The sequence below is a fragment of the Trichoderma gamsii genome, assembly GCF_001481775.2.
Source record: "Trichoderma gamsii strain T6085 chromosome Unknown Scaffold_10.2, whole genome shotgun sequence".
NCBI classification, from domain to species: domain Eukaryota; kingdom Fungi; phylum Ascomycota; class Sordariomycetes; order Hypocreales; family Hypocreaceae; genus Trichoderma; species Trichoderma gamsii.
In genome coordinates, this window is record NW_020171347.1 from 151,101 (window position 1) to 173,413 (window position 22,313).

The 22,313-nt window shown below is 46.4% G+C and overlaps 7 protein-coding genes across 7 annotated transcripts; 4 read left to right on the forward strand and 3 right to left on the reverse strand.

Annotated features, from left to right (window-relative positions):
• Positions 1–158: 158 nt before the first annotated feature.
• Positions 159–1,690, forward strand: TGAM01_v203657 (anhydro-N-acetylmuramic acid kinase; the record flags this gene model as incomplete). Its single annotated transcript, XM_018806054.1, has 4 exons — positions 159–395; positions 448–543; positions 607–926; positions 976–1,690. 4 exons carry the CDS (start codon positions 159–161, stop codon positions 1,688–1,690), a joined length of 1,368 nt encoding a protein of 455 aa, XP_018660772.1.
• A 966-nt stretch (positions 1,691–2,656) lies between these two features.
• On the reverse strand, positions 2,657–6,902 carry TGAM01_v203658 (hypothetical protein; the record flags this gene model as incomplete). The annotated part of the gene is made up of 4 exons (XM_024549257.1): positions 2,657–2,787; positions 3,757–5,307; positions 5,359–6,144; positions 6,644–6,902. 4 exons carry the CDS (start codon positions 6,900–6,902, stop codon positions 2,657–2,659), a joined length of 2,727 nt encoding a protein of 908 aa, XP_024405962.1.
• A 546-nt stretch (positions 6,903–7,448) lies between these two features.
• TGAM01_v203659 (hypothetical protein) lies at positions 7,449–8,312 on the forward strand (the record flags this gene model as incomplete). Its single annotated transcript, XM_018806052.2, has 1 exon — positions 7,449–8,312. The coding sequence occupies one exon, from the start codon at positions 7,449–7,451 to the stop codon at positions 8,310–8,312; it is 864 nt and encodes a 287-aa protein (XP_018660770.1).
• A 538-nt stretch (positions 8,313–8,850) lies between these two features.
• Positions 8,851–10,893, reverse strand: TGAM01_v203660 (caspase domain-containing protein; the record flags this gene model as incomplete). Its single annotated transcript, XM_018806051.1, has 1 exon — positions 8,851–10,893. One exon carries the CDS (start codon positions 10,891–10,893, stop codon positions 8,851–8,853), a length of 2,043 nt encoding a protein of 680 aa, XP_018660769.1.
• Positions 10,894–12,436: 1,543 nt separating this feature from the next.
• On the forward strand, positions 12,437–14,523 carry TGAM01_v203661 (hypothetical protein; the record flags this gene model as incomplete). Its single annotated transcript, XM_018806050.1, has 7 exons — positions 12,437–12,760; positions 12,826–13,119; positions 13,173–13,460; positions 13,513–13,637; positions 13,698–13,916; positions 14,050–14,332; positions 14,392–14,523. The coding sequence occupies 7 exons, from the start codon at positions 12,437–12,439 to the stop codon at positions 14,521–14,523; spliced, it is 1,665 nt and encodes a 554-aa protein (XP_018660768.1).
• A 1,268-nt stretch (positions 14,524–15,791) lies between these two features.
• On the forward strand, positions 15,792–17,521 carry TGAM01_v203662 (set-domain histone methyltransferase-9; the record flags this gene model as incomplete). Its single annotated transcript, XM_024549258.1, has 5 exons — positions 15,792–15,987; positions 16,110–16,579; positions 16,650–16,844; positions 16,908–17,236; positions 17,368–17,521. The coding sequence occupies 5 exons, from the start codon at positions 15,792–15,794 to the stop codon at positions 17,519–17,521; spliced, it is 1,344 nt and encodes a 447-aa protein (XP_024405963.1).
• A 1,985-nt stretch (positions 17,522–19,506) lies between these two features.
• TGAM01_v203663 (beta-glucosidase) lies at positions 19,507–20,997 on the reverse strand (the record flags this gene model as incomplete). Its single annotated transcript, XM_018806048.2, has 2 exons — positions 19,507–20,863; positions 20,957–20,997. 2 exons carry the CDS (start codon positions 20,995–20,997, stop codon positions 19,507–19,509), a joined length of 1,398 nt encoding a protein of 465 aa, XP_018660766.2.
• Positions 20,998–22,313: the final 1,316 nt, after the last annotated feature.

The following is a 22,313-nucleotide window of genomic DNA, read 5'->3' on the forward strand; positions in this document are numbered from 1 at the left end:
CCAAACAAGGAATCTTTACCGCGGTTCGCATTAAGGCGGTGTCGAAGCCTGAATCGCCCATCAAGTTATATTAAATGCACATTCGAAGTCCGTGACCAGTGTCCCAAGACTGTTCAGCGATCTTCTTGAACATACTGAACATAACCTATCATCCCACCATGACAATCTCCCAAACCCAGCAAAATGGCAACCGCTCCGTTACCAACGGTCAACCACATGAATCCCATAGCAATTCTTACAACGGAAATGGCCATCATCGGTCATCTAATACTGGTGCGCTTGATTTGACAGTCCTGGGAATGAACAGTGGCACTGCCATGGACGGCATTGACTGTGCACTGGTTCGATATTACCAACAGACTCCGGATGACGCTCTACACATGGAGCTCATTAAAGTTTGTTGCACTTTGCGACATCTTCCCGTCCTGGTACTGACCAAATAATTAGTATGATGAGATCCCCGTACCCCAATGGATCAAGAAACCCGTTCTCACAATGCTTCGCGAGACCAAGACAACTCCCTCAAAAATGTCACAACTTAATGTACAACTTGGAGAAATGTTTGGTAACGCCGTCAGACAGTTTTGTGATAAACACGAAATACAGATGGACAGTATTGATCTTATTGGGTCACATGGGCAGACCATTTGGCTTCTGTCCATGCCAGAAGAAGGGGAGACACGTTCTGCATTCTGCCTTGGAGAGGGCACAGTCATCAGTGCCATCACTGGAATCACAACTGTGACAGACTTCCGAATGGCAGAGCAAGCAGTGGGCAGACAGGGTGCCCCATTGGTTGCTCTGATTGACGGTCTTCTGCTTCATCACCCGACCAAGTGGCGTGTCTGTCAGAACATTGGCGGAATTGCTAATCTCTGTGTCATCCCTCCTGATTCCGAGGGTGGAGTTGACTCAATGGTCGACTGGTGAGCAATCCTTTGCATAGCGCTCTAACGGGGCGACTAACATCTATAGGGACTGCGGTCCGGGCAACATGTTCATTGACAACGCCATGAGATATTTCACAAACGGCGAGATGGAATACGACAAGGACGGCGAATGGAGCTCCAGAGGTAACGTGCGCCAGGACATTGTCGACAAGTTTCTGAGCACAAACATGTACTGCAACCACGTCCCTCCCAAGACCACCGGACGGGAGACATTTGGCGACAACGAAGGCCAAGAAATCATTGATGAATGTCTTGCTGCTGGGTGCAATAAGTACGATACACTAGCAACCATTACTCGGATCACGGCGCAGAATATCATCAAGCAATACCGCACATTCTTCCCTCGCTTTGGCATTAGCGTGGATAAGATTGCAGAGGTGTATATGTGCGGCGGTGGTGCTCGGAACCCGAGCATCATCAAATATCTTAGGGAGCAGCTTCCGGATACCAAGATACGGGCACTAGATGAGACCGGAGTTCCATCAGATGCCAAGGAGGCAGTTTCATTTGCCCAACAAGCGATGGAGGCCATTTTAGGGCGACCGGCTCTGGTTCCAATCAATAGTGACAACCTACTGCCTAACACAATCTCAGGCAAAATTGCTCCTGGCAGGAGATGGCGCGAGGTCATGAAGTCAAGTATCAAATTTGGCGAGGGTCGCTCGACCTTGCCTACAGTTAAGGAGATGATTGTACAAAGACCTTACACTAGCTGGAAAGCTATGCAAGCTTTTGATTGAGATATTTATACTGTACCTGTCTGATCGGTTCCAAAGGATAAACCAGGTCGCAATAGGTTTATGTTGGCAGAACGGTCGAGGCGTTAGACTGAGCAGCAGCGGAAGTATTATGTTTGGGTGTTACATCTAGTAATGCACAGGTAGATTGTGGTAACCAAGTTGTATTGAAAGCTGAGTAACTAAGTAGACTATCTAATGGAAATGACTGTGTTTATATACTAGCTACTGTGAATGGTTCGCAAAGGTTCGAGGTCGAATTCTGACGAACTCTGTGGGCAAAGCATGGATTCTTATTAAGCCAACTGTGATAGCCTAGCATCCCTCACATGTAGATTAAAGATGAGCCTCGGCATGAAGGGCCTTGGTTCAAGCAATACATTAGGTAGGGATTCTCGAAAAGAATCAATGTTTAGCCATGCAATTACTCACCTAAATCAGCAATGATACATGTTTTTTTTTATCACATTTGGAAGATAGCATACTGGCTTGCAATGTCGGTTTGGAAATGCGTCTCTCGAAAGCTTGTCGAATCCCCGCCCTAGTACGCACTGCATCCTCCAGAGAGTTACTGTATGCAGCCACCGAGAAAACCCTACCTCTAGCAGTGTATAGTATCTCTTGTTGACTTCGTGCCGACATTAAAGATTTTGAGGTCTAGAGAAAGAATCCGACAGAGTCGGATAGCTTCGCCAGTTGAGTACGGTCCCGAGTATCCCGCCGAACCTATGAAAACATTGCAGGCGTAGCCAGGGCGAACGCCTAATTAGAACTTTGCAAGAGTTCTCTTCTAAACTGCACTTAAACCCTGTGATTCTTGATATGGCTCGGATATTAGCTACAGAGCTATAATAAAAGGTTCCTAAGGTTTTCTTTCAGGGTTTCTCTACCCTCATCCCATCCTAGTTCAAAATCATCGCCAAAGTCAGCTCCATAGCTTGCTTGGAGCATGGCATCTGCTAGCTGGTGCTAGTGACGAGTACCACCCTTGTCAGTATTCCCGTCTTCTCTGGCACGCTCCTTCGTAAAATGGAGATTATGCTCGTCCACATGCTGGTTCTGTGTGGTGTAAGCTGTAAACCTAGGATCTGAGCCAGAGCCTGTGATATTTAAGTTGCAAATTTGGGGCTTAGGCTTAGCAGCGGCTTTAAGTGAAGAGCGGCTCTCTTTGTTAATGGGGAATTCTTGCTGCTAGGAAAATAGGGTGCAGATGTCGTTATGGAGTGGCAAGGGCTTTAATAGCTAAATGCCGGATGAGCCTCTAAAACAAGAGACGCTCGCGTACGACCTGTTGGGATGAGCAAAGTCTACCATATTTGGATGACTATGATTAGAAAGGTTGGAGGCACTTGCTCCCGTTTTTTAGAGATGTTGCTCATGGCGGTAACCTCTGCTGGCAATATTAAACGGAGCTGTTGCATCGTTTAGTGAACATGCAGATAAGCATTTCACATCACCTATAACGGCATAGGTTCGGACCCATACCCTTCGACTAGGTATTATCAATCATATAGATTCGCAGGATTGCCTGGAAAGTTATAATTCTACTAATATGACCTCCGCCATTCTAATCAGGACAGCTTATTGCACTCAAGGCTATACTTGTCGGTGTATGTGATTTCAATGATGGTTCCACTACACCCCTAGATGAACATAAGGAACCCAGCTGAAGTTCCGTCTTGGCTCCTTTCTAGGGCGGCGTATAATATTTCGGTCACTCTCTTCAGTTATAACATCTTCATGCTTTCCCCTTGGATGCTCCCTTTTATCATTGATGCTTGACTCTATAGAGTCCTCATCACACGTCGACAGAGTTTGTTCATGGCTCAATAGTTGACCATCGCCACAATGCCGCACTGTGCTCTGATTCTCCATTTTGCTTTCAGCTGATTGAATTTGAGAGCTTATTTCGCGTGTTGATTTCACTCTTGCTTCCGAAGAGATCTCGCTCTGTTCAATTCCTGGAGTACCATGTTTTTGGAATTTTGATCGTCCCACACCCATGCATATATCTCGAAGCACTAAAGCGCCTCGATGCACCCCCAGAGATACTGCTTCATCGTTCATACCTTTCTCCACGATCGTTTTGTATAAAACCTCCGCCATATTAACACAGTGCCTATCAGACACCTCCCAGAGTGTTCCCACAGCATGACGGAAACCAGCAAGCTGGAAGGCACCGACAAGATGTATCCCTTCATCAACAAGACTATCTACGTTATTCGCTCCTGTATGGCACGCAGAAAGATACGCAAGGAATGGCATGTTCTCGTGTAATTTGTGGTTCCGGAGGTCTCCCACTGTTAAAGGCTCAGTTTTCCAGTCATCCAGTAGTAAGCAGCTTTTCGAAGGCTCATATGGATCTGATTTTCCATGACCGGCAAAGTGAAATATTTGACAGGCGCTCATTTGTCCCAAGACACACCGACGGCGACGTGGAGGTTTAACAGGTTTCAGCTGTAAAGAAGGACAGAGGCTTTCCAGCTTATCTAACTCTTCAAGAGCAAACGATAAAGACGTCTGGCCAGCTGTTTTTGGCATAGAAACCAGAAGTGCTGTCCCAGAAGTAGTTTGTGTAGACTGTTGTAGCTTGCGTCGACGTCCATATATGAGAGACTTGATAGAGAGACTGTACGATGAGACGACTCTACCCATGACGCAACTGGCGAGTCCTTGATCATGCTTTCCCGCTGCATGAACCGGCAATTGGCTTAGTTTACCAGTGAGAATCCACCAGATATGAGGCCAGCAATCTCCAGATGGAGGCTGCGTGAATCCTAGCGCCCCAAGCACGGGCTCCGCCAAAACATCCCACAGCCATTCTAGAAGTTTCGAGTCCGGGCCAGATCTTCTTAGTAGACGAGTCTTTTTTTCAATATCATCTACCGTCAAAGCCGGCAGTGGCAACACTTGGATCTCATGTGGCATGATTAACAATGCGTCACATCGATATCCAGCAACGTTGATAACGACAACTGGACCAGCCTCCGCCGCAGCCATCATTTCAATTGAGGTGGGCGCACAGAGAAAATTTTCAAAGCCCTCTTCTTGTTGGCGAATATTTTGTATGAGCTCAGTGAAATCACTCTCGGCTTCACGGCGAAACCTTGCTTGATCTCTATTGGGATCCATTCCAGCTCTGAGGCTAGATAGAGGTGTCCAGTCAACGGGCAGATTGAGTTTCTCACGAATCAGAAAAAACTGTTCTGCCAAATCTGGGTGCTGCTCTTTAAGATCAGACACTTCTGCATGCATCAGCAACATCATACCACTGATGATGCCCCGGCCAAGCTCAAGAAGCGTCAAAGCTTCAACGGCTGTCTTGCCTGCATTCAGAGCAGTAGCCGCAGCCATGGAAGCCAACCCTGCAAAATTTGCAATGTAAAACTCTTTATCGGTATGCTGCAAGGATCGTGCGCTGAGCGCAGGGAGGAGTTCAACAGCTTTTTGGAGTATCTCGATAGACTCCTCCCATTTTGACTGAAGATTCAAAAAATAGGCAGTTTGTCGAGCCAAATAAATTCGAAGACCTGGAGGAGCATCGCGACAATTCCATCCTTCCTTAAGGTAGAGAATAATTTCATCAAATCCATGGATTGGTCCTTCAGACAAATTTCGCACTACTAGAAAAGTTGTAAGACTTTTCAGAGTCATTGCTCGCTCCAAGGTACCTGAGATAGTTTCAGTCATAGACTCCTTTGCAAAGTCGATTGCTAGGTTGAGATCTTCTACCAGTATCAATGGCATCTTCTCAAATCTCTGATAAAGTAAATCGGCAAGTCCACGTTTCCAGAGTGCCCTCTCTGGATCACCAGACCCAGTGACTTCTAATGCTTCATACGCAATCTTAACAGCTCTGTTGATATCTTCATCCGACTTTCCCTTGAAAAACTGGGATCGGTAACCAAGGCAGCAAGCAAGCATACTCAACTGCCTTGCCCTATCTTGATGGTTGTAAGGAGTGATCTCGGCAGCAATAGTGAACATTTCAATAGCACGGTCAATGTCCCGCACATGATGCGTTCTATTAAAACGTACCAGAAGCGTTCCTCCACAATTATTCAACGCAGAAGCTCGATGAATGTGACCTGGGGGTGCCGCCCTAACGGCTTCCTCTGAAATACTGGCAGCCCAATCAAGGTCCTCAGTAGCTCCAAATCGCTCGAAACGCTCAGCAAGCCAGTGGCCAAGGTTACTCAACCGACCAGCTCGTTCCAGGTCCGTATGAGAAGTGGCTTCTTTGGCTTCGTTTGTAACTTGAATAGCCTCGTCAAGATCCCGAGTGTTTCCAAGTCTCTCAAAGCGCCTACCAAGCCACATTCCATAATTGTTTAGAAAGTGGCATCGGGACGGATGTACAGTTTCGTCAAGAGTATTTGTCGCCTCTACTGCCATGCCGGTGATCCTCACTGACTGGTTAAGATCTTCAAGATCTCCCATGCGCTCATACCGACGGCCTAGAAGCGTACCATATATACTCAGTAAGCTCAATCTAGACTGATGATTGAGCGGGATAGTGGCTAGAGCCGTATCAGATACATGGATTCCGTATATGAGATCAGTGACGTTCCCAGTTTTGTCATATCGGGAGGCCAGCATGCATGAAAAATTTAGCAACATCTTGAATCGATCTGGAAGATGATGTGGCATTTGTCGTATTGTCTGTTCCATTATTGAAATTGCCCGAGTGAGGTCTTCAATAGAACCAGGCCCATGCCCTTGAGCAAGTCTAAGGGCGGTACCCATTTGCTGAAATCTATAAGATAAGTCAGCAGATCCGAATATTAAGCACTTGGAGTAGACCAGGGGTGGTCTCTTGATGATATATAAAATTGTTGCTCCAGTTCATATATCACCGGATATAATGGGTAAAGGTGTCAAGAACGTACAAATGACTAGTACCCTCTTTAACCTCCCGAGATGTGCAAAATTGAAGTCGAGCATGCAGTATTTTACCGACGATTTTAAATTTCTTCGCCAAGTCTGCGTCACTTGGAGCCGTGGATATCACCCATGCTTCACCCTGGCGCACTGCTTGGTCAAGATTTTCCGTTGATGGCTCCTTTTGGTAGATGAGGTATCGAATGCAGACTAGGAGCTCCATGGACGTGTTGCTACTGGAATCTTCCTGTAGCACTGCGAATTCACGCAATTCTTCAGTATCCATGCTGTTTAGTAGCTCCAGCATATCATGGCCGACCGTGAATTCTTCCATATCTGCAGATAATATTTGTCAGGATGATTACATGTAATTGCCACTTTGATTGCTCTGCGAGTGGTCTATGAGTGGCCTGTCTAGTATAAATGACCTCTAAGACATGTTCACATTTTCGCTATACACATGGACATATTTGTCAGCCGAAACTTGCCCAACTTTGCGAGTGTTGCTCATGCAGATGCCTAACGATAACCCTAAAGCATTCGTCGGTCATTACCCAGTCAAAGCTATGGAAGTATTTGGGTGCCACGTCATCAGCCGAAATAATCCTGCACAATACTTTTAAGGGAAGCCCAAGGCCTATTAGACACCTATGCATGAGAGCTGCATATTGGGTCTCATTAGGCGGCATACTAGTTAATTGAGTACTGTGCATGTAATTCATACACGTGGCGACCAGCGTTCGCCACACCTGTTTTTCAGAGCGATGAAATTCCATTTAATAGGAAGCTCCGTTCCTGCGGACTCATAGTAACATCAAATAAGCAGATCTAAGATCGGCACGCCGGACAGGAATCTATCATAGCCCATGCCAACATAAGTATGGCGTCGACTTTCATCCTAACTAGCGCACCACTCTTGCTGAGCCAAGTCCCACTGGCCAGCTTCGTGCCCGATATCAGTCAGCCGTACGCTGATAACAAGCGACCGTATACAGTCTCACAGTCAGAGTATTCGGTGCAAACAGATACCAACTTGACAGGGCTTGTCACAAGGTCTTCGGAGAGTCTTCTAGAGATCCTAGCAACCAAATTCGCGCATCTCCTAGTACGACGAGAGGAGGACAGCACGTTCCGAATGGAGGCTGAGAGCGGCAGTATCTACACGCTCAATAGCCCAAATGACCTATTCACGGATATCTTAGCAAGTGAGCTGCACGGTGAGCAGGTGAAGCAGTGGCTCGAGCAGTGGAAGCAGAGGAAGCTGGCACCGCGCTTTGTAGTTGGCTACCGAACTTTTGTCAGCGCCAAACTCAGTCGCGCAAAACACACGTCCGGCAACCTGAGCGGTGGCATAACGGCGCCCATAAGCACCGCGCAGGGAGACCCGAGTGGCATGGCTGATATCAAAGCCAGCGCTGCGCACAAGACAAGGCGTGAGATCCAGGGCCAGGCCACTATCTTGGGTGAGAGGATCTACGCTATCGCTTACCGCAAGATTAAGATTACAAGTCGCAAGGGTGTCGTCGCAGCTACGCTTGATCTGAAGACTATGTGGGAATCCTTTTCTGGCGCCCGAGGCGAGGATGACAGCGAGGATGGCGAAGAATACTTTGAGGCCTGTATCTCCGGTGCCGATGACGATGGGAACTGCGATGTTTTTGTTATCGATTCTGCACCGGGGGGCGACGGAGCGGCTGTACGAATCGGCCTCCTTGGCATTGATGGCTTGGGAGAGAGCGAGTGACTGATAATATATCTGTCCATTACGTCTACGCTCGGCTCAGCATGCGAGTGGGTGACATAAGTACTTACAGTATAAGCATAGCATGAATGCACCTCTATCACTGCCAGGAAGCAAAAATAGCTTGGATGCCAAATAACTTCGATAATGGTCATACGATTTATCTTTGCATGTTAGTACCATCAAGAACGTTGATCTCAAAAACGGTGCCCCGCTTTTGCGAATCAGTGTTCTTTTTAGGTTTATTTGCTCCATTCAACGAAGAGCTAGATACATGTATACCAATCCATCGCAAGTCAAGCCCATGGCATGTATCTCGATCACATTTCTCAAGGAAGCGCGCGCCCTAAGTACTGGTGAAACTCGGCAACGGGAATATCAATGATTCAACTATATATGGAAGCGACTGTATCAAGGAACGACTCATATAGTTACTTTAAATGACACGAATAGCAGAGTTCTCCTTAAGAAAATGTACCCTAATCAGCATTGAGTGCTCAGCTCACCTCCTTGATGGCTAAATTCCGAGAGCTACCCATGACTATGGAGTCGTATGGACCCAAAAATCCTTCACTTGCCATGATTCCTCCTTCTCATTTTGTTCGCGGGGCTTCGTACCGCGGCTAGGCTTCTTGATGTTCCGAGACCCATCTTCCTCATCTTCCTCCTCAGGCAGTGGCTCTACTACGAGCACCTCTGGGACAGAACCGGCATGGGCAGGGATGTCGGGCAGGAGCAGTTCGTCCCACGAGGGTGGTTGATCACCACGGTAGATGTACGCCCTGAAGCGGTCCCGAATATCAGGCGGGTCTGTGTCGTGGACTGCTCGAGGGATAGACATCCTAATATCACAGGCCAATGCTTTGTCGTCAGGCATTGCCTGAATTGTCGACTGCCCATCTTCTGGGTAGCATCTTTGGATGCCCCATGTAGCGCTGAATAGGAAAATGGCGACGTGGACGTTCTTGGCAGTAGTATCATTGTTTACAAAGCGGATTGTCAAGTCCTGGCCGTTGCTAACTTCATATTCATTTCCCAGCGGGATAAGGGCCGTGCCTTGATCATCAAGAAGCTCGAACGTGTAACTTTGAGGGTCAAGAAGGTTTGGCGGTTCGCCATAGCTGAAGTCTGCCACGGCGCTGAATCGTTCAAGATGCTTTAACATGTATGCAATTTTGACACCTGCGCGGTCGTCAAGAACGGATATTGCTGGTACTCGGGCAACCCGTTCATGTTGGGCGTCTTTGATCTCAAAACTATTAGTATCATAGTTGAGAGAAGCTGTAAAGTTATTAAGTGGTCGACCCGATGGGAGCGCCCAGGTATCGCGAACGGCCAAACTGCCTGTCCCAATGGCTATTTTTTGCGATGCCCGGTCCGCGTGTATGAGAGTGGCCTCAGAGTGGAATATGGAGGCTTTACAAACGCGTATCTTAAGATCTCTGTTTTGAAGATCTCTGCTTTGAAGATCTCTGCTTTTAAGATCTTTGTTTTCCTTCGGGTGGATTGGCAATACGGAGTAGATAGCACCCGCAGCCACACCCTGTGCGGTGCCAATATCGATGGAATACAGCATCTGTTGAGATCCAGGCTGCTCTAGCGAGCGGACTGAGCACATCGGAAGTTGGATGAGCCGTTGATTACCAAAAAATTCGTAGAAACTATCGCCGTGTAGGGTTGGAGTCTGCGTCCTATCCGTCATCTCTGTCGTAATACTCGTCTTAACATGATGCACAACCTGCGTGTATGTAAGGATCCGAGTACGGGGCCAACGACTGATTGTGTCCAGCATCCAATGAGTTAAAATGCCGCTTTTCCCCGGTTGACCGACGAATTTATACTCCCCCGCGGTCTCGCCTATTTGGCACGCCGTCAAGACCGTGCATCCCTCTGAGCTCGAAAGCCAAGACTTTTTCACTGTGGCGTTCCTCTCATCTGAATCCGTGTCATTATCAAGCTCGATGTCGGTGTCCAGAATCTCGTTGTTCCCTTTTTCGTCGCTTTCAAGCCATGAATCGTCAAATTCACTGTCTTCTGAAGTTCGCAGCGCAAAGTTGGGGTCGTTCTCTTCTCGAAGTCCCTTGCCTGAATAGCAGCTATCCAGGGTTATGCTGACACGGACCTTATGATTTTCGACTAGTCTACGTACCCAGACTCCGAGTTGATAACCAGAGAGGTAGGCACCGCCAATTTTCACATCGGTAGGTACCAGAGCTGTACCAGATATAGCGTCGCCACCATCCAGATGTGCTAGATCCTTGAGTCTATGGCGTAGGATTCCATGACCTGAATAGTGAATATGAACAAAGTCCCCTGGGGCGACCCGACTGCTGATGTAGTCGATCTTTGCTTTGATATTATCGTATGTTGGCCAAGTGTCTGGGTTTGTCTCCAATGGACCCTCGTCGTTAACACCCGAAGAAGCGGTAAGTTTCTCAATATTAAACCCGCCTATGCTCTCCAAGTGCTCTTCAATTCGGGAAACATCGCGGACGCAGCCCTTCAGATTCTTGAAATGTATATCTCTTTGGCTGCCCTGGAAGTAGAAATCCACCCCAATAAGGAGAGCCCATTTATTCGGCATTTTGTTATAATAAAATTAAAGAGTTGCAACAAATTCTTTCTGGTTTCCAATAGTAGTCAAAATCAGTTGTGTTTAATACCAATATTTATAGGCTTCCCAAGGCATATATTTATATTTTAGAATTTGCCAGAAATCTCTGCCAAACAACTGCCTGGCAATAGCCTATGAAGAGTTAGACCTACGAGAGCTTTGTGCGAATCAAACTATCAACTAGTAACTATTGGACTGCTTTCATACAACCTAATTAAAATGACAAAATAGCCATACTGTGAATGATGAGAGCCGCCTCATGACCTCACAGCAGGATATTCCATTGGCCCTTTCTTGCAGTTCAATGGTCTGGACTCTGCTGCTATCAGGAATGCGTCATCCATGCGCCCACAACAGCAGTGTCCCTCTACCAACGTGCCTAATGGTCATACAAAAGCACCACGCATGTATGCAGCCACCTGAATATGAGAGTTACGTGTTCACTCATGATTTGATTGATGCCAATATATCTCAGAAAGAATAAGTGGCTTGGCTTTACTGGATATCTAGTGTCTTGGGCATTAACGCACATTTTCACACCGAAGTGCGTCTTGATTGGCTAGGAGCTTAATAGAGAAAAACTGCAAGGACGTATTATAATGCGGGGTAAATTATTTTTAAAAACCGCAATATTGCCTCTTAATGCTACGCTGCAGCTGATATTTACATCTCGAGGTGGTGTCAGGGCTCATTTTCACACCAAGAGACGTTTTGATTAGCTAGGAATATGCATATAGTAAACTGCATACAAATATAGCGGGGTATTAGGCACAAATACATGTATTCAATCACTATTGCAGCTTTTGGGCACTTATTATACCAGTAGTACTGTAGCTGTGGTCATGAGCCACCTATCTCTTAAAGAAACTGGCTCCATATGAAACTGCAAACACGAAGAAGTCGTTCCAGGCTTTGGCGACATTATATCCTTTGTGAAAAAATAGGATATCTAAATAGAATGCATCTATTTGATACCAAATTCAGCACCAATGAAAACGAGTGGCCTTCGCTTCACCAGCCACACATATGCTTCCATCTCTTCTGACAACACATATGATTGATATATCTACTTGCATCATAGCTTTCAATATATGCTCAATGTAGGAGTATAATTTGACTTATCAGTTTTTTTTAAATCCTTTCTATTAATATCACATATCAATTATAACAGAGTGCACACGTGTTTGGCTTACAATGTTCAAAAGTGTGGGCCTATTGACATCAATTTCTCCTCCTTCGTCCCTATTTATCTAAGCGTTGCATATTATTGGGATAATGATTTTAGCTATACAGAGAAATTATAGTCTAGGATCCTCACCGGGAGGGGGCATCTCTCCTACGTGCCCGGTTGCTCCTACTACAACTCCATTCAAGCTCAGAGGCCCTATACCCAAAAGATTTTAAACTTGAAGTATTTAAGTAATTATATCCGCTGCCAATATTTTTAATTTTATCATCAAAATACAGCATATACAAACATATATACGCCAAATAACAACGCGCATTGTTCACAATGACCTATCTTATCACAGGTATTCCAAAAGATACAAATGAAGAGTCCCCCATCCGCCAAGATGTCGATGACTGGTATCTCGAGCAGACAGGGCCCTCCGGTAACCGTATTCAACTTACGTTGTTTGTGGAAGCCTTGATTATAATGCAAAATCGCTCCACCACTGACGACTTATCGTACTTCGGTCTAGCTGGTATCCATGGCGCTCCTTGGTCCGGTTGGGGCGGACAAACCTCCGATCACCAAACCAAGGATGAAAATTTCTGTGTGCATAATGACTACACTTTTCCAACATGGCATCGCGTGTATATGGCCTTATTCGAGGTAGGTTTATCTTTAAGGAAGACACTAGTTATCAGAAGCTATAGGCCTTCTAACTGAATATATAGCAAGTGGTCTATGAAGCTATGACGGAATTCATTAACGATAAAGTGCCAACTGAATGGCAAACTGAATGTCATAAGGAAGCTAAGACATGGCGTCTCCCCTACTGGGACTTTGCTCGGTTCGCCCGCGGTACTAACGAAATTCGTTTGCCTATTATCGCAACAATACCCATGGTTACTATCAACGTTTTCGGTTCCCCAGTGTCCACGCAAAGAAAATCCAATCCATTATACAAGTTTCAGACTGAAAGCCTCATGGGAGACCTGGGAATTAGAGATCAGGGGGAAGAAGGTCCCGTAAGTTTTAGTCTCTTCATTTTGTCCTGCATGGATCCTCATATCAAGTCTAGTTCCACAAATGCCGATCCACCACCAGGTACGGCCTTTTAGACGGCTACAACGAGGACGTCTGGGCCGATGGTGGCCAAAACTGGCTGAGGGCCAATCTAGCACTGAACGAGCATCCATGGAACCGGGATCCGACAGTTTGGGAGGGTTTCCGGACCTTGCAGGAGGCGGTCTTTCAGCTCCTCAAGACATCTGGGGGATCCTGGAGTAGCTTTTCGAGCACCAAGTACAAGGAAGGAAGCGAGCAAAAGGGATACACGAATCTCGAGTTTATCCACAACAACATCCATGTAAGTGGGTAACATTCATTTTTGGGAAAATAGCATAGCTAATATTCCATAGAATTGGGTAGGAGGCTTCTTGTTCAGGCGTCCTACTGCTTCCAGCCGTTTGAAGCTCTGGGGTGGCGGTCACATGGCCAGTGTATCCGTAGCCGCATTTGATCCAATTTTTTGGCTGCATCATTGGTAAGTTCTAGTCTACTACATGCAGTAAATATTTCATACGCTTATCTAGAGTATTCGCAGTAATATCGACCGTCTTACTGCTATCTGGCAAAAGCTGAATAATAGTAGCTGGTTTGACGGAGATAGCGAAGGAGTGCACCACAGCCAATTGACGCCATTCCACAACAGGAATGGGAACTTGTTTGTGTCCGATGATGTGAGAAATTGGACTGATTTAAACTACGATTACGCCATCACGAAGAAAGACGAAAAAGATATCAGAGACGACATTGCAACCTTGTACGGAAACAAGAGGGGACCATCGGGAGGCTTAGAAATAGATGATGATTACCATCTAAACATTAAATATGATAGGCAAGTACTATTATATAGATATTCTCGTGCTTATTATGTCCACGCTGACAGGTTTCAGATATGCGTTGGAAGGTAGCCCTTTTCAGATCAACATCTTCTTCGGTCAACCGGACGGCAAGGATTTCCACGACCTTGGATCTCGAAATTTCGTCGCCAGTGTTTTTAACTTCAGTTCTGCCATTAAAAATAGCAACTGCGGCAATTGTATTGAACAGAAAAAGAGAGGCATATACTCCGAAGCCCAGCTTCCAGCCACACTGGCTGTCTGGTCGCATCAGGAATTGGAAAAAACCAACAAAGAGCCAGAAGTGTTCTACGTTGTAGTGAATAGTCGTGGCGAGGTAAGAAATTTTGTCTCCATTATTTGAAAAGAGATTACCCTGCTCATTGTTATAAATAGTCTGTGACGTTGGATGACGAGGCAATCACAGTTGACCTTTACAGGATCAACGAGGGGAGGGGCGTGGACTCTCCCGAGGACCATAGATACAAGAAGGCGGTCAATGGCAGGCGTGCTACGGTAGATTATTAAGTGCAATAAATGAAGGGCACTTTGGACGATTTACTCATCATGCGAGATACATCGGCGGAGGCTGGTAGGACTGTGGGTATCGTTTATGATAGTATACAGAAGAGGAGGGGTGCGCTTTCCAGGGTTGAGTACTAGTATTTAGATAAAATTCACATTCGTTTAAAAGAATTTGAGAATAATTGCCCAGATTTGTCAGCCCGTCTTCGAAGATGCCTCTATGTTTGATCGCTGTTTATTCTTTCAAGAGCATCTAGATCACACGAGGCTATAAGCAAATTCATGCCTGTGAGTCAATAAGTCAGCTCGCGTACAATCTTCTAGGATGAGTAAAGTCTGCTATATTCAGATGACTTAAGTTAAAAAATTAGAGGCACTTGCTTCTGTTTTTCAAGGATGCAACTCACAGCGCTAACCTAAGCTTTTCTTTAGACTTATAATAAGGTGAGAACCTCACACAGACAACCAGCTCTCACTTGGAGAGTTTACCTAATTACGTAATTAAACTGCTCGCGTATAATCTTCTTTAATAAGCGAAGTCTGCCATATTTAGATGTCTAGGGCTAAAAGATTGGAGGCATATGCTTCCGCTTTTTGAAGATATGGCTCATGGGCTAACCATGGCACCAACCTCTTCCTGGTCTGACCTGCAATATTAAACGGAGCCGGTGCACTGTTTTCTCATTATTCATCACCGATCTCGGGTCTCTCTTACGCATTATTACATTGTATACTAAAAGTAGTACTTAACCCACTGGGCGCAAGGGCGCGTTAGGCAAGGTTTTACATTAGGCACAGTGCCTATCATACCTACTACCTATACACGTAGATGAATTTTGGGGCTGTTGGCAGGCTAACGCTGAAGCATTTTCACAATTTTACAGTTGCAGAGTAGCCTAGAGTACAGGTAGGAGCGAAATGGGCGTCCTGTTCACATGCTTAGAAATATTTTAAGCATGGACCATGGGTACTTGATATTTACTTATATTATCAATACTTGCTTATTTGTTATATTTTAAAGAAGCGTCATGTACTGCAAAGTATTCCGCAATCTGGCATTCTTTACTTTATATGGACAGTGCAGACAGAGTTAATGAATATATGGATAAGATAATCCTAGTCTAGATACATGCCTTAAAAATTCAAGAACTGCTGAATGGGGTCGGATCCCTTCTCCACCAGCGGGCACCTCAAGCCCAAACGTGGCTTGATCGTTCCTGGCGTCTCCTTTTCTTCCACTGCTGCTTCTTCTGCTATCTCCGAAACCCAAGATGGCTACCGCCTTAACTAGCCTCTGTATAGTATGCGACACAGTTATTTCTCATTCGCGACGAATGGGCTCCGGTCTCTCTGGCCACCCGTTCGCTGACTATCGTGGTCGTCGTTCCAAAGACTCCGCTCCAATAGATGCTCAAGATAGGAGAGATGAACGCCCTAGAACTGGTCGTGGCCCCCCAGAAAATGGACGTACCTGGTCCATGCTTAACGTCACGCGATTAAAGTCAAACGGGTTTTCTACCTTGATGCCTAATCCTGGCTCTTCACTCACACTCTCTCTAATCTGATTCCCATGGAAAACTGGCTGAAAGAATCCGGAGCGGCAGGCTTGGATGACCTGGAACTTGCCGACTTCCCAGTCACCGGGCGCGGTGCTAGAACACTGCGGCGTTTTAAGCAAGGAGAAAGGATTCTCACGATTCCAGGTGACAGCCTCTGGACAGTCGAACATGCATACGCCGATCCCATTCTTGGGCCAGTCCTTCGCTCTACACAGCCGCCCTTATCAGTCGAAGACACCTTGGCTGTATATCTTCTCTTTGTGCGATCGCGTGAGTCTGGATACGAGGGCCCGCGAAGCCATGTGGCGGCGTTACCCGCGAGGTACTCTTCAAGCATCTTCTTTGCGGAGGATGAGTTAGAAGTTTGCGCTGGAACCTCACTCTATACCATCACAAAGCAAGTAAATCAAAGAATCAAGGACGATTACAGGGGATTACTCATGCGAGTGCTCGGACTGCATCCAGATCTTTTCCCACTCGACCAATTCACCATCGAAGATGTAGGTATTATACTATGCGTGTGATTAATGTTGCGAACCCACAACTAAACCTTCTTTCCCTTCTTCTTAGTACAAGTGGGCGCTCTGCACCTTCTGGAGTCGTGCGATGGATTTCGTACTTCCAAATGGAAAAGCGCTTCGAGTTTTAGCACCCTTTGCAGATATGCTAAACCACTCCCCTGAGGTTAAGCAATGTCATGCCTACGATCCCTTATCTGGAAACCTCTCTGTCCTTGCGGGGAAGGACTATGAAGTCGGAGATCAGGTATGTTAATCTTTTTCCCTGGTGGTACCAACCTGTACGCTTACCTAGAGACTATTCTTCTAGATTTCTATATTCTACGGGTCTATTCCAAATAATCGCCTTTTACGTCTCTATGGCTTTGTCATATCTGATAACCCTAACGATAGCTATGATCTCGTTCTTTCAACGCACCCTATGGCGCCTTTTTTTGAGCAAAAGCAGAAGCTCTGGGCATCAGCCGGACTTAATTCAACCTCTACCATCTCCCTTACTCTTACTAATCCTCTACCGAAGAATATCCTTCAATACCTCCGTATTCAGCGATTGGATGAATCAGATCTCATTGCCATAGCGCTTCAGAAACTCAATATAAATAAGAAAATCAGCAATTCGAAGGAAGTGGAAGTCTTGCAGTTCTTGGTAGAATCAATTGGTAGTCTTCTAGATAGCTTCGGGAGTCAACTGGAAAAGCTACAAGAATATCTCGCGGAGAGCGTCTATCCTTTAGGAGGAAACTCATGGGCGGCAGCACACGTTAGCTTAGGCGAACAGCGAGTGTTGAGATTGGCGAGAAAGAGAGCCGAGCATTTGTTAGCCGCGGTGCAGAGCGGGAGGGAGAGGGCTTTGTCATCGCCACCGGCGCGATGCGCAAATTGCGAAAAGGTTTCTGTGCCGTTAATGTTGTGCGGGAGGTGTAAAGCGGTTATGTATTGCGGGAGGACGTGCCAAGTCGCTCATTACAAAGAGCACAAGGCAATATGTGGAGCTACAGCTTCTAAGAATTGATCTGAAATTGAAATGAATATACTGTATTGGATAGAATATCACTGATCTTTCCTTTCGATCCTATTTGGAGCTATTCGATAGAGAAGATCTTTTGCGTATGCTGCGGCTGTCATCGCCGCATAGCCCTGCCACTCCTTATTTTTATGTGAGTCTGAGTAGTCGCAGATGCCATGAATAACCAGATATGGAAAGTTGGTTTATCAATCCGGTAGCTTCCATTTCAAGCAGAGAGCGCCCTTTGCTATAACCTCATGTCGAACCGAAGCATCCTTCATGAGTGTATTCGCTGAAGCGATCAGGCTATAAGTGGCTCGTTGGGCCATCATCGTCCCGTTCGGGCCGTTTAATAAGGTTTAATAGATCGTCGCCACAAATTACCGCACAACCAAAGACGATGAGAAGAGAAGATCAAATCTTCTTCAGGTATGCGTTCGGGATTGTCGTCCAAGTATCGAGGGCTAGTAGTAAGCCATGGCTTGTTCATGAGATAATCTTCCATTCGTTGATGGTCAACATTTAAATCATCGAAGATGGCGTCATTTTCGCAGCATTGGGGAGTTTTGCAGCCATAATTAGACATCATGACGGCTTCGGCCACAGTATCTCAGTTATATAGATTGATTTTTTTACATTGATTTTTTTTACATGACAATACATATAGAGAAAGTGCCCCTCCTTTTTCATCCCTTTGAAACAGGCCCTTGACCAACTCCAAACAGCAAACGAAAATGCAAACAATAACTGCAAGTAGCCTAAGGCGAATACTTAGATGACCATCTAGGAATATCGATGCTCTTCGCAGGACCTTCATCGAAAAGTAATGATTGCCATTCTTATTGGATCGGTGCTTGAGAATTAGAAGGATTCCATGTGCCTTTTGGTTCTGTGTTGGTCTCTCAACTGGCTGATCCGCATACTTATTCATTTCTTTTACTCGAACTCTACCATATCGAGCGCTCGCATATGATCTTTTTTAATGATCGAAGTCTGCTATACTTGGCTATCTCGTGTGCAAGTTATTGATAAAACTATATATAACAACTCAAGAACAAAACTTTCAACAATGGCTCAAACCAAGTGCCGCTTGGACCCTTGGGCGTTGATTAGTCAGCTCGCGTAGCTCAGTTGGTTAGAGCTTCGTACTAATACTTTAACTTCGGTTGAAATCTTGGTAATGCGGAGGCCGCAGGTTCAAGCCCTGCCGTGAGCATTTTTTTTTTTTACCTCTTGATAACGTATTCGCTGTTCACTTCTAAAGGAATCATGAAGAGTTTCAGTCGGTTAGATGAAGTTGAAAACCCGACCTGGATATTAGGATAAATGGAAAATCTACAGAGAAGGAAGACTGCTTGATAAGATTTTGGTTGCAAGGTTGAGTGGCATTATCGGGGGGGTTAGGCGATTGGGACCCCTAAAAATTGAAGCTGGGTGGCGGGAAGCTTCAATTGTCTGATTGATATAAATAGTTCAATCCGCTATAGCAAACCGCTGTAGCAAACCGCTGTAGCTTAAGATTTGATCCTGATTGAAGTCTGATTAATGCGGGGGGTGAAACTGCCGGGAGGATTGCTCACGCGCTTCATCCGGATATTTTCCGATTTCAAATACATGCTTCTTTTTTTCCCTCCCTGTCGTCTCAAATAGTTATTCCTTTGCTTATATTCACACTTCAAAGCGCTGCCGGAGACTCTCTTTTCGCACTTTATCTGGAATTCTTTTCCTACACCTTGTTTCCGATTCATGTGTCAGTCACACATTCATTTCATTTCTGGTACGCGTTCCTATCATTCGCTCGCTATATCACGTCGTATGTACTGCTCCTTCCCGTGACAAAATATCAAGAAAACAAATAAGAGAGAAAGTATTCAGCATATAATGTCTTTTTTTGCTTTTCTTTTTACTCTTTGTCAATCAGCTCATCAAACAACGGCTTCAAGCTCTTTGCGCTCTTCTTGGGGAACCTCTGCTGCCCGTTCTCATAATCCACATACGTCACTCCAAACCTCGTCACATAACCATCCGCCCACTCAAAGTTGTCCATCAGCGACCAGGCGAAATATCCCTTCACATTTACGCCGTCCAGCGACACGGCCGTAGCCATGGCGCGGATGTAGTCGTTGTAGTACTTGACTCGGAACTCATCCTCCAGAATCTTCTCCTTGGGCAGGTCGTTCTCGCCCTTGATGCTGGTGCCGTTCTCTGTCACGTAAATCCGGGGGTAGTTGTACCGCTTGCTGATCCAGACGAGGAAATCGCGGAAGCCGGTCGGGCAAGGACGCAGCCACGGAGATTGCGTCTCTGGGCCGATGCACTGGCCCTGCTTGTTGTAGAACAGGCAGTCGACGTTGCCCACGGTGTCGTCAGCGGTGGCGGGCGAGGTGCGGTGGCGGATGTAGTTGGATGTGTAGTGGTTCATGCCGTAGAAGTCATTGGAGCCCAGAACAAAGGCCTTCTCTTCTGCGGTAAACGTTGGCAGTCGATCTCCGAGCTGTCTGCGCATGGATGCAGGATAGTCTCCCAGGTAGATGGGGTCGGCAAACCACGCAGTGAAGAATTCCAATCTGCGCTCAGCCGCCTCCCTATCGGCAGGGTCTGAAGAGTCCCAAGGGTAAGTAAAGTCGCCATTGAGGACGATACCAATTTGGCTGTCGTCGGTAGTCTTGAACTCCTCCCGATAGGCCTTTACAGCGCGGCCGTGGGCAACCAGGATGTTGTGACCAACAGTCCAGGGCTCTGAAGTGCTCTGGCGTCCTGGAGCAAAAGTTCCCGAGCCGTAACCTGGGATGGCGGAGCAAAGAGGCTCGTTGAAAGTGATCCAGTTCTTGACCTTGGGCAGTGACTGGAACATGATGCGAGCGTAGTTTTCAAAGTCCAGCGGGAACTCTTCGCGGTTCAACAAGCCGCCATATCGTTGGTGCAGCTCCTCGGGCAGATCCCAATGGAAAAGCGTGATGAAAGGGGTGATGCCCGCCTCCAGCAGATCGTCGACAAACTGCGCATAGTGGTTGATTCCTGCCTTGTTGACGGGATCATCGCGGCCGCCCTTGGGGATAATTCGAGACCAAGAGATGGAGAAGCGGTAAGACTTGGCTCCTAGTGATTTCAGAAGCGCAATATCCTCGGCAGTGCGGTTGTACGAGTCGCAGGCCGTGACGCCGGATGTGCCATCGGCAATCTTGCCGGGGATGGCGCAGAAGGTGTCCCAGATGCTGGGACCGCGGCCGTCCTTGTCGATGGCGCCTTCGATCTGATAGCTGTAGATAACGTGTAAGAGGCTAAACAAAACGAGATTATAAAGGCCGGGATATTGTGTGGCCTGTTTTCGATATGAAATGAACCAAACTTACGCAGCCGTAGCAAAGCCCCACTGAAAGTCTTTGGGCAACATTTTCAAGATATCACTTTTTCCCTTCTCAGGAAAAGAATGAGGAAAACAAGTATTTCTTTAAATCCAGGTGCACAACCACTTAAGAGATCATGCAATGCACGCTCTCCTTCAGCTAATGAGACGGGTGGGAATTAGCCTCAAGGGCCTGGATATATATAATTGCCCCTCCCATCCAGCCTAAGATTCGGAAAATAAACATGGAGAAATACAAAATATGCTCACAACCCGCATGGCGTATTTTCCCGGATAATGGTGGTGCCCTGCCATGGGTACCTGCGCATTTAGCCAAGCTACGGTTGGGATGTCCGTTTTAACCAAAAAGTGCTATTGATAATAGTACGGCTAACCCATGCTTGGAGGCTAAGATAATAGGGCCTTCTACCCCGTACCCCGAACTATGGAGTGGTGCTAGTATCATGCACTCCATAAGTACAAATCTAGCGATAGCACTTTGCATTGTATTTGAACTACCTTGGTAGGAGCAGATAGGAGCTGCATTAGGTAAGGCATGGTAAAGCGAGGATTCCCAGAACGGTAATTGACGGTGATACCGAAACCCATAATTCCCCTCTCACAGCTCTCTGTTCATATGTTGGAAATCCTCCTCGGCCAACCACCTTGACCGACAAATAGTCACAAGGTAAAGCTAGTGGCCCTCAATCGGCGGAGGATGGAGATCCGGGCGGCTCCAAGCAGCTTAGCCTATACGTGATTGTCCGAAACATGAAGCCGGTGCCGTCAGCGGGCCGAGAGACGGGCAACTAAGTGAAGGGTGGTGGGTTCAACGGAAGGGTTTTGGAGGCAAAGGGACGCACACTCTATTGGATAAGTATACTTGTAAGTGCAGTTGCAAGTTGATACATGTATAGAGATGATAGACATGTAGGTGGTTGTCACGTTACAGGCAATGGTGTGCTATATTTTAGGTAGCAGATCTGCAAAGAGCAGCAAGAGAAATCAACAGGCAGCAGCAACAGCAGCAGCAAGGAGGAGAGCATTGGAAGTGGACAGATATGTCTTGCGTTCTCGGCAGAAGATCGAGTCACCTGATTCGATGTTCGGAAGAAAAGACTTGTGTTTCATTGGAGTTGAAGCCGACGGCTAGATTCAGCCGAGAGAACACGTGGAGACAGAGGCGGTGGAACGTGAACGCAACTCCATGTACATGTAAGGCAGGTAATATAATAAACAGCAACACTGCTGGCACGGATCATGGCAATCTATCGACCAGCATTACTCTCCGAAATTGTGCATCTGCACTAGCGAACGGTCTGCATAGGCAGATATGGCTGGTTTGCGGGTACTGCTAAAAGGAC